The sequence below is a fragment of the Salvia hispanica genome, chromosome 6 (assembly GCF_029641045.1).
Source record: "Salvia hispanica isolate PSC_SH4W2 chromosome 6, Shi_PSC_v1, whole genome shotgun sequence".
NCBI lineage: Eukaryota > Viridiplantae > Streptophyta > Magnoliopsida > Lamiales > Lamiaceae > Salvia > Salvia hispanica.
Window position 1 is genome coordinate 43,251,190 of NC_142697.1, and position 11,351 is coordinate 43,262,540.

General features: G+C 36.7%; 2 protein-coding genes across 5 annotated transcripts; both read right to left on the reverse strand.

The window, feature by feature from the left end:
- Nucleotides 1-188: 188 nt before the first annotated feature.
- LOC125207679 (putative amino-acid acetyltransferase NAGS1, chloroplastic) lies at nucleotides 189-6,484 on the reverse strand. 4 transcript variants are annotated; one of them, XM_089061847.1, is made up of 10 exons: nucleotides 6,143-6,484; nucleotides 3,700-3,787; nucleotides 3,309-3,514; nucleotides 3,071-3,222; nucleotides 2,326-2,737; nucleotides 1,750-1,847; nucleotides 1,222-1,333; nucleotides 973-1,132; nucleotides 812-884; nucleotides 189-564 (listed from the first exon to the last, which is right to left on the reverse strand). In XM_089061847.1, exons 1-10 carry the CDS (start codon nucleotides 6,413-6,415, stop codon nucleotides 414-416), a joined length of 1,725 nt encoding a protein of 574 aa, XP_088917973.1. In that variant the 5' UTR covers nucleotides 6,416-6,484; the 3' UTR covers nucleotides 189-413. The 4 variants fall into 4 exon arrangements, with proteins under 4 accessions (XP_088917973.1, XP_047963080.1, XP_047963081.1 ...); XM_048107123.2 differs by lacking the exon at nucleotides 6,143-6,484 and adding an exon at nucleotides 3,991-4,444; XM_048107124.2 differs by lacking the exon at nucleotides 6,143-6,484 and adding an exon at nucleotides 3,872-4,009.
- Nucleotides 6,485-7,143: 659 nt separating this feature from the next.
- LOC125206886 (uncharacterized) lies at nucleotides 7,144-10,204 on the reverse strand. The gene has a single exon (XM_048106102.2). The coding sequence runs from the start codon at nucleotides 10,165-10,167 to the stop codon at nucleotides 7,288-7,290; it is 2,880 nt and encodes a 959-aa protein (XP_047962059.2). The 5' UTR covers nucleotides 10,168-10,204; the 3' UTR covers nucleotides 7,144-7,287.
- Nucleotides 10,205-11,351: the final 1,147 nt, after the last annotated feature.

Below are 11,351 nucleotides of genomic sequence, written 5' to 3' on the forward strand. Positions count from 1 at the left end.
AATAACCAATACATTTTCACTGTCAAACCTATAAGATTCGAAATTCAGGTTTCTAAGCAAATGCTCAAAAAAATCCAATTAAATTCAAATCTATAATAATCGTACACTCAATTAAAATAATGACATTGAAATAAAAATGAAACAAAAGCCAATTAAATTGGTAAATTAGTAACAGTTGGAAAGGGATGTGGGAGAAAATACACCACTTGTATATTTATATTTTTTCTGTGTTTAGGGCAAAGTAGGGGATCTTAATCCTTTACATGCATAATAATATATGCAATAGGTAAAATCCATCCAGCTCGATTATATTATTGGACTATAATTATACAAGAAGTTGACCCAATTGGCATCTCTGGATGTACATAACATATGATATGGAATGCAACTACTGCTGGTGATATTGCTTTTTGTCATGCAAAGGCGCCATTGAGACGGATACCACTTCTATCAGGTATAAGTTTCTTCATGTAATACTTGGATCTGCGCAGCTCGTTGATCCTTCTCCTCCTCTCCTCTGGTATGCACTCAATTGAGCATTCGCAAAAGCCACGCCTTACAAACCTGTCAAATCAGCAACAAACATTACCAGACTACTCAACAACTTTGATCCAAAACCAAATGCCAAAGATGACATGGGCAGTATTTCATAGTGCAAGTGGCTGAATATTGGATTCAGATTTACAAATCCAAGTCTGAGAAATAAAATTAAAGAAGGTATAATAATATAAATTAGAAATACACAGAAAACTGAATAACTTAAGTTTTCTTGCCACCTAGCAAATATTATAATGCTAGAAGAAGTGCATACCAATCTGCTGTGCGAGTTGTCAGTAGAAAAAGCATTCTGAGTCCAAGTGACGATGCCTTCTTCTCAATGTAATCTAATCACGTTCAAGAAATGAATTATCATAAATGAGAGGTTTAACTGTACATGAAAAATACAATAGAAGAGACTCATAGATACCATACCAAGTAATTTGTCTCCCAGTCCTTGCCCACGGCATTCGGGAGAAACAGCAATAGCGGCTACCTCTCCACGTTTCTCTTCAAAGAAGGGGAAGAGAGCTCCACAAGCAATTATTTGACCTTCTCTTTCTACAACTATGAATGAATCCAGTGCTCTAAGTAGCTGCACTGTGGGAATGATGATCAAACTCACAAACATAATGTGTGAAATACCTGCAATGTGAAATAATATGCTAGATCACATGTACAAACCTCTTCTTCAGTCCTCTTTATCAAAGTGCCTGATTCCTCTAAAGGCAGCAAAAGTTGTTTAATTCCATGGAGATCTGCGACAGTAGCCATCCGCATGCCTTCATAAAGATCACTGGAAGGAATTGGAAGAAATAATCAAATAACCAAATAATCTGCTCAAATATAATTTCTGCCCATCGGAGTTACCAAGCTGAAGACAGAGGACTCGGATAACACTACGCATGCACAGGTAAGAAAAAATGATCGCAACTTTGTAAGGAGGGAAAGAAACTCCATGGTAAACAAGGAGGCTAAATCATAAATATTGGTATTAACCAGAAAAAGAAGAAAAAAATATTTTCAACAGGCAGGGCTTTACTTCCTAAGTTGTTTGCAGTTTTGGAGCTGAATAAAAAGGCACAAGGAGTTGACAACATAGTATATTCCAGGCATTTTTAAATGCTAAGCTGAGATAAAACTGACATTCAAGAGAAATACTAATATTCTTGAAAATAGTTTGAGAAAGTATTTTGTTAAAGAGGGACATACCTAGCTACCATAGTACCCACTCCGTCTCTCTGAAACAATTCTTTCAATAACACTCCACCAATTGTACCATCCAATAAATGGACCCTCTGGACACCACCCTGATGACAAACAACATCACATATGTAATGAGAAAGCTTTTTGGCTGAAACATGGTGCTTTTGGGGGCTTTATTTCAAGAAAGGGAAGGACACCATGATACTAATATTACATCAATATCTATTATTCAGATGAAAATGATCTTAGAACCCCAAAATGAATGATGTATAGGTGAAAATCAATGCATCCTGTAAGCAGAAAATGGTAAGGTGAAAAAATAATTTAACCAAAAATCTATGTCTGAAAATGGTAAAGTGAAAATCAATGCATCCTGTAAGCGGAGAAGGATGCAGCGGTATTTCAAGTTTGTAACCTTCATGTAACATATCAGAATAAAACAGGAGGATTTCAGCAACAAACAGCTTTTGGAAACAAAAATTGGTAACACTTAAGAACGGCAATAACAAGGAAACACTCCGTTAGCAAAATTCTTAATTGTTTGCTGATTAGGAGTTTGATGACCCAACAGTGGAAACTTACTCTGCAGACAAAAGCTGCAGCAGCTAATTCAGAAAGGTAACCATTTGACCCACTCAGTCTTTCTTGGTTTCCAACCGCAAAACCTTGCTCACCAGACCAAAGTCCATCCCCATTGTCAAAGCCAACGCCATTTTGAAATTTGGCTCGACCAAATGCCTTCCCATTCAGAGAAGGTACTGTATCACTTGCATCATTGTAGGCTGCACAGACTAGATCATCTTGATCAACAGCTTTTACATAATTTGCAGCAGTCTCACTCTGCTTAGCTCGCCTACGAATTAACAAATCTGCTTCTTGAAGAGTTAAAAAATGAATAAGCCTCCCATATTCATCTAGAATTGGCCCATCTATGATGCAGATGAGTTTCTCAGCTCCAAGAGCCAGAGCACAGGCTGTTGCAACCTCATATGTGCTACAAAATACAGAAGACAAAATGGTGTTCAGAACTTCAAAATCAAGGTGGCTTTTAATAACTAACAAACCAGAATTAACGGTTTAAATCACAATCAACATGCATAAAAAGAGCTGTTCCAAAAAAGTTTATGCAATCAAAAGACAAAGTAAAAGCATAAATTTTGTAAAAATATAGTATTATGATAACTCAACTATGCTTTGGCATATTCCATCATATTATCGAATCATCAGTCTAGAACAATCAATGATAGTTCAAGAATTAGTTGATTAAGTCATACATTTATCCTGTGCATATGGCAACAAAAATACCTATAAAAGCAATTAAGCATACTTGCAATTTATCACTTCACCGGAACTTGAATAACCAAGGTTGCTTAGAAGAACTATAGAGTCTTGATTGAGCCTCTCACGAATGCGAGAAACATCAATTTTCTTAACTTCTCCTGTAGCTCCATAATCGATTCCATCAACTACTCCTTTTCTCTGTAGAATAAGTAAGCGATGAATAAAATAACTGATACTACATTGCATATAGTAGAAAATCCTCCAGTAAGACACAGTAGTCTTACCTTAGCAGCCAGAAAATTGCCACTGGCAACACTGACCCCATCATACCAACGATCATTATCTCCATGGCGATAGATACCACTTAAGGAAGGTCCAGGGGAAAGTTTGGCCTCGATCATGATACGAATCCTCCCTGCTGCATCAAGTGCAGCACTAAGCGAGTCAGAGTCAGTAACCCTGAAGCTACCAACATACTTTGGTTCAGATCCTGAGGAAACAAATAAAAAATCATTTTATTTAAGAAGTTACCAAATCGACGAAAGCCGTCACATCATCAAGATTCAGCTCTAACAGTTAAAACAATGAGCAGAAACATAAAACTAGCACTTATTTTGATAGATGAAAGGTCATTCATGCAGCAAACTACAGCAAGATATCAAATTGATTTCAGACCTCTTTCCGCCAGAAGCCTGTCGATCTGGATGTGACTTCCTGGAACAAGAACAAATTTGATTCCGAGTCCATGAAGCAGAGAAATATCCTACACGAAAATTTCATTAATCAGACACATATTTCAACAACTAATTTTGCTAAACAGACTTGACTGAATAAATTGATCACATACAAAGAATCCAACTTTCAATCTTAAACTCATCCATCAGTTGAGAAACGCAACAAGAAATGCAGCTCAGCTGATAACGAAATTAAAACTAAAAAACAAACAAAACAAAGGACAAAACGTGCCATTAGAATATGATCCAAATGAGGACTAGCAACGATGTCAGAAGATATCACTACGACAAAAGTACTTCCTCTGTGGGCCAGAAAGTAAGGCCACGCCTCGCGAAAGAATCGCACGAACAGCTCGTCTTTGACAGCATTCCCATCGTCGTCAATCTCCGAAGCCTCTGTTTCCCCACACACATTGATTCTCTTTCCGCGGACAAATTTAGCCCCAAAATACGAAGACCTTAAGGATTCGATCCCTCCAAAATTAGTTATCGGCCTTGCAGATGAGCGGGAAAACAAAATTGATTGACGACGATAATGGTAATAGCTCTGAATTGGAGAGGCGTTGCTCGGAGATAGAGCGGCCATTGGATTGGAGAGCCGCCGGTGATGCGATTAGGGTGAAGAATCAACAAAACCCCATTTCATCAAATGAGGTTTTGTAACTCAGATTCTAGGTGATGTGTTGCGGTTGCTCTATCTAAGTCTTAATTTATTTTTTTGGAATTTTAATTCCTGAATTTGGGTATTTTGAGTAATTCTAATTATTTTAGAATAAAATATGTCCTAACACTTCCCTGACCTTTGACTTATTTCTTTTTTAGCATGAATTTAAGAAAATGGTATTTATTAAATAAAAACGAGAATAAAATATGAAAAATAATAAACTAATAAAAATAAAAATAGAGTAAAAATATGGGATATAGTAAAATAGATGAAATTATATATTTTGTTTTTAGCCAAAAACTGAAAACTAGTAAGACATCCTAAAAAAAGAAGTAGTATTTTTTATGTAATGGATAAAGTAATTACACTTACACTAACTGTTTACAGAGAAATTAAATTATATACATAAGAAAGTTATATATTACTCCTTCCGTAAATTCACCAAAAATTTTTTTCTTTTTTGGTGATTGGAAAAATAAGATTTACTTCTAACTTTTTTCATATATTTATTGTCCTATATAAAATCAAATAATTCTTTAAAATTCGAACTGAATTAATGTTTTTAATCGTGGGGAATACTTTACAAATAAGGAGTTATGGTTTCTACTTGAATTGTATGATTATCCAATTTAGTTCATCGGGAACGTCGTGAATCCAAGTTCTTTCTATCAAACATGGTTTCTATCGAAATTAACACGTGATGTGATTATTATATGAATTAATTAATTTATTGACTTCAGCATCAATACCAGAATTTAGTTATATTAGTAGCTTGTACACTATGTAATTCGCGACGGCAGCCAATCATTAAATCATTTACTTACCGAACTGCAAAGCTACAGTACTGAATTACTAACAAAACCAATAAACTGATATTATTACATCATTCACATGTGAGTAAGGAATTTTATTTAGATACGTATTTTTATCATCTATATACCACGTTTTTTACGCTCCTGAAGAATATTTGTGGGTCCCCTATTACGACAAAAACACAATAAAAAGAAACATTAAAATATAACACCCACGTAAAAAATTGCAATAAACGATATTAATAAAATATAGGAAAGTAATAGAAAAAGTGATTAAAGTAATAGTATTATATATGTTCACATTAATGTGGTGAATTTCTTTTACAATAAAAATATAGCACTAATTTTGATAAGTAGAACTCCCTACGTCGAGATTTTTTTTGGGTATGAAATTTAAGAAAATAAGTATTTTGTTTAGTTAAGTGAAGAATAAAGTAAGGTAAATATAAATTAGAGAAGAAAAAGTAGTAATAAAAAGTATAGTAATATTAAAAAAAGGAAATGACTCATTTAGTTTAGAAAAAAAAATTGACTCATTTAGCCCGTATTTTGAGAAAAGAATATGAATAATGGTTAAAGGGATGTCAATGTAGCCTGTAATCTGTTGGCCGACTCGAATAGCCCAACAAATTTATAAGGTTAGGACTGGTATTTTCTAGCTCGATAAAATCAAAAGTCGATTAGCCCGCACCCCGATTAATCCACAATCTGAGTTGGGTTGATCCGAAACCCAACGGGCTGACTTAATTGACATCCCTAGCGAATCATTTAACAAGGGTCGGGAATACTATTTTCTTGGGGTCAGATGACTATAAAGGATTATAAAGGACATTTTATAAATAAAAAAAAGTTGAAATCAATTAATTAACCACATGCAAAATAAAAAAGATAGGAAAGACAAAACGCACCCGAAGAATAGACGGCAAGTGGGGGCCATCAACAATTTGAGCGGCCAGCACCACCACGAAAGTACTACCCCGATGCGCCACAAAATACGGCTGCGCCTCCCTCATCGCCTCCGCCACCCCAAATTCAATGCAGCAGCACCTCACCGCCGCCGCCGCCGTCGTACGCGAAAATCTGGTTTTTCCTATGCGATCGGGCGGCGGCGGTGGTCTGATTTTGGAGCGCCGCGGCGCCGGAAGCAGCAGAGATAACGCCGCCGTTGTCGATTTTGCCATGTTAATTGTAGAGATAAGCGGTGAGGAGAGGAGGAGGTGTTGTGAGAGACGTTACATTCGAATGATATAAATTTTATGTGGCACGTAATTAATTTCATATGCCAAAGTTATGAAATTAGTATGACGTGACGAGTCCCCACTATACTAACATAACATCAAACTTTTAAACACATGCCGACAATACAAAATAGGTGATATTGTTTGTCTCCGAAATTAAATTCGCATTAAATTTATTAATTATGACAATCATGCGTACACGGTACATTTGACTAGTGAACTGAACAAACATACTCCTTCTGTCCACGAAAAATATGACACTTTGTGAATGATACGGGTTTTGATGTAGAAATGGTAAAGTAAAAGCGAAGGAAAAAAAGTTGTAAGAGAGAAGTAATGTTGGTGAAATGTGGTGTCCATATTATTAGTAGGAGAGAAGGGAAAAAAAGTAAGAGATTAGTTAGTTGAAACTTTTTTGTGGACAGAAGGAGTACAATGTTTCGTGGACAACAAAAAATGACAAATGTGCTCAATTGAGTTGCACTTCATTATATAGTGTCTCCAAATTGAAAGTACTTTATTTATTAGTATTTTTTTTTATCAATTTTGTGTTTACATGATTTTATATACTGTTCTTTATTTATTTATCTTTTTTTTTGTTTAAACGATTTTATGCTGCTAATTGTTTTTTTTATTATTATGACATTTATTGGACAACTAGAAACTGGCAGTAAGAAAAATAAAATAGCATAACATTTCTAGCAATGTTTCTTCAATTTATACAAGTAGTTGAATTGAACTAAGCTCATAATAAAACAACATTCACTTATTTAGAACAAAACACTTATATACAGAAATTGCTTGTGAAGAAAACACTATTGTCTCTGTCTCCTGGCTCGGTTCGCCTCCATCATTCGTGCTTGTGCATGCCTTCTTCTTGCACGCCTTCGTCTCCTGTTCCTGCCATCGCATATCTCTTCAACAATCTCATCGAGTTTGTCAAAGTATTTATCACTGAAGCTTCTGCAGAAGAGAAGTAGCCATACAAAGATTCCTAAGGCCACAACATATCCAACTGCAACGGATACGTATTCCCACTCAATCTCCCTCTTCTCTTCCGCGCCATCATGGCCACTGTCACTGCCATCAGTATGACTGCAGTCTGTGCGGAGAGGGAAACCACATAGGCCAGGATTCCCTTCAAAGGATTCAACAGAAAATGTTTGGAACTGGCGGCCATTTGGGATCTTTCCGACCAGCTTATTATAGGACAGGTTCAACACTTCAAGGAATGTGAGTTCTCCAAGCTCCACCGGTATTAGCCCTGTTAGCTGGTTTCCAGAGAGGTCGAGTGATTCAAGCTCTCTCAACTGGCCAAATGACTTTGGGATGCTTCCGTTGAGGGCATTGTGGGAGAAGTTGACATGATGAAGCAAGTAAAGATCACCAATTGCATTTGGTATGCCTCCATAGAAATTATTGGAAGAGAAATCAATGCTACCAAAGTCCGGCCAAATCGTCTTGAGCTCTAAATTTAGCCCTTTCATGATTAACGTCACACTTGTAATATTGAGCACATAGCTATCGCGGTGATTGAACCTCATTGCCCACCAACTAGAGAAGTCTATCGATTCCAGACTTCCACTAAAATCGTTAGAAGCTATGTCTAGAACTTGGAGTCTCTCCGCTCTGTTTTGACACTTCACTTCCCCATGAAATCTATTCGAATGCAAAACAAGGACACGCAAGGTTGATGCCAGCATGCATGGGAAAGTGTCGTTGATCATGTTGTTTCCAATGTTCATGAGCTGCAACGACCTGCAACTTTCAAGGGACTTTGGGATCGTCCCTTCTAAATTGTTATTGTTTAGAACAAAATAAACTAGCCGGCAATCTGATGGAAAACTATCTGGAATGCTGCCACTGATGTTATTGTTCGCAACGTCTATGAACAACAACGACCTGCAACTTCCGAGGGACATTGGGATATTCCCTTCTAAAGCATTATTGCTAAGCTTCAAATATATTAGCCTACAATCCATAGAAGAAATATCTGGAATGCTACCGCTGAGGTTGTTTAGCCCCAGGTTGAGCTCGGTGAGGTTTTCAAGTAAGCAAGAGGGTATGCCGCCACTAAATCTATTCCCAAACAAGTTAAGAGAACGGAGAGATGTGGCATCGCAGAGGGAGGTTGGAATTGATCCACTTAAACTGTTATTATGAAGAGACAAGGTCCAGAGTCTAGATTCAAGTGGAACGGGCAGCTGCAACTCGCCCCTAAGCCGGTTAGAGTGCAAGAAGATGAACTTAAGAGAAGGAGGGATATAGTAAGGCTTTTGCATACCAGTTAGAAGATTAAATGAGAGGTCTAGATGCATAAGCTGTGCTCCCCAAATCCAACTAGGTATTTCCCCTGCAATCCGATTGTTTGACAGATCCAGTAGCTCCAGATCCGAATGTTTGATGAAAACAGGAAAATCGGACACGTTACATGAAGCTAGTGTCAACACTTTCAGATGGACAAATCCATATGAACTTGAAGTGACGTTGCCAACATCTACTGACAAGCCACTCTCAGATAGACTCATGAATGTGAGATTGACAAGGCTTCGAAGGTTTTCGAGTTGAAAAGTGCCACTGAATCTGTTGAAGCTCAGATCAAGTTCCAACAATAACGGGAGAGCAAGGAGGGAGTGGGGAACATTGCCAGAGAATAAATTCTCCGCCAAATCTAGATGAACGAGATTGGAAAGACCTTCAAATATGGTGGGAGAAAGTGAGCCTGACAAGTGGTTAGACGGCAGATGGATATGAATCAGCTTGGTTAGGTTAGCAAAGCTAGATGGAATAGAGCCCTTCAATCCGCAGCTGGCAAGACTCAAGTTGGTCAGACTTGGAAAATTGGCAAGCGAGTCCAGAACTCCTACTGCTGAAAGATTGTTACGATCGAGTCGAAGAACAGAAAGCGAATGGAGTTTCAAAACGGATTTAGAAAAAGGGCCATGAAGATTACACGAAGACAAGCTCAAAGAGGTGAGGTTGGGTAAGTATGATGATATTATATGGCTCCATTTTCTTCTTTCATAAGGGGAACTTATATAGATATAATCAAGATAGAGCTCTCTAAGCCCTGTTAGATTTTGAACAAGCATCTCCAAGTTCGGGTGCTCAATAATCAGACCAAACAGATATGAGATATCGAGACTAACCAGTCTCGACAAGGATGAAATCTCAGAAGGAACCTGCCCACTAAAACCAGCATATGACAAATTCAAGTGTGTCAAATAGGCGAGATTGCCAATTCCTTTTGGAATGACATTCTGGTTCAGGCGTGTCGAATAGGTGAGATTGCCATTACCTATCGGAATAGCATTGTTGCTCAAGTGTGTCAAATGGGTGAGATTGCCATTCCGTTTGTAGCTGAAGCGATTGTAGGCAAGGTTAAGCTTCTGCAGATATTTAAATTTGAAGAGACTTGACGAATTCCAAATCCCACCATAAATGGCCTCTCCGTCGAGCTGCAAACTAATGACGTAGCCAAAAGCATCACACTGCACACCGGACCATGTGCAGCACTCATCACTTTCATTCCACCGCACCAGTTTTGTTGAAAGAGAAGAATCAAAGATCAACTCAGCCTTGAGTTGAAGCAGCAAGGTTTTCTGTTGGTGAAGACATTTGTTATTATAGGAATGAACACTGGGAATGAAGGAAGAAATTAGTATACAAATGAACAACAAGAACTTTGCAAGCATTGTGAAAGAGATACTTCTTGTGGATACAAATTGCCTTGCAGTTAAGGTAGTTGCATGTGGCTTTATATAGACAATTTTAAAGAGACCATAATTATAGACTAATTATATTTTAGATAAAGACAATCCATATTTTCTAAATTCAACAAGTGGGCCTATATGATCTGGATTGAAGAAAATGATGGAACTATATAGCTTTAACCTAAGCTACAAGGAATTCACTTGAGTCCTTCTAAGTCCAAATCAAAAAATTGACCACATATAAGCTCAGCCAAGCAATCCCTAGCCTGTTAAATTATGGCTTTAGAACTTTGAATTGGTCATAATAGATTAGTTGTTAATGAGACAAAATCATCTTTTTCAGTAAGGTAATTCCCACAAATACAGTTAGATACATGAAAGCAATCCCTAGCCTGTTAAATTATGGCATTAGAACTTTGAATTGGTCATAATAGATTAGTTGTTAATGAGACAAGATCATCTTTTTCAGTAAGATAGTTCCCACTAATACAGTTAGATACATGAAAACAAAATTTCTACTACTACCAACCTTACATTGTTATTTTATTTTGTTTCATAATTTTACAAATCACATAATAATCAAACCTCTATTTTTGTATACTTCTATAATTTGCAATATATATATATATATATATATATATATATATATATATATATGTATAGGGATGCAATCAAATGTAAACTCTAAAAATTGTAAAGACTCCAAATATGGACCGTTAGAAAATGTCAATAGATGATAAATAATAGCAACAAAAAATGTCAGTGTCAACGGTCCGTATCATAGTGTACATTGTGTTGACATTTTTTGTCGCTGTTATTTTGTCATATCGTGCTATCTGTTGACATTTTCTAACCGTTCGTATTATAGTTTGAAGTTTGTACAATATTTAAAGTTTGCATTTTATCACTGCCATGTATGTATATATACTAAGAAAAGTAAATGTGAAAACTATTTTATGTTGTGAAAAATAAATATAGTGCACCAAACGTATAAAATGAAATTTTCACAAGTAGGCCTATAAGATTTGGATTTAAAGAAAATGATAGAACTAATGTGTGGCTTTAACCTAAGCTACACGGTGTTGACTTGGGTCCTGCAAAATCCTAATCTAATTATTTGAGAAATAAAAACACCTATGGCTATGCTCAGCCATGCAATCCTTGTG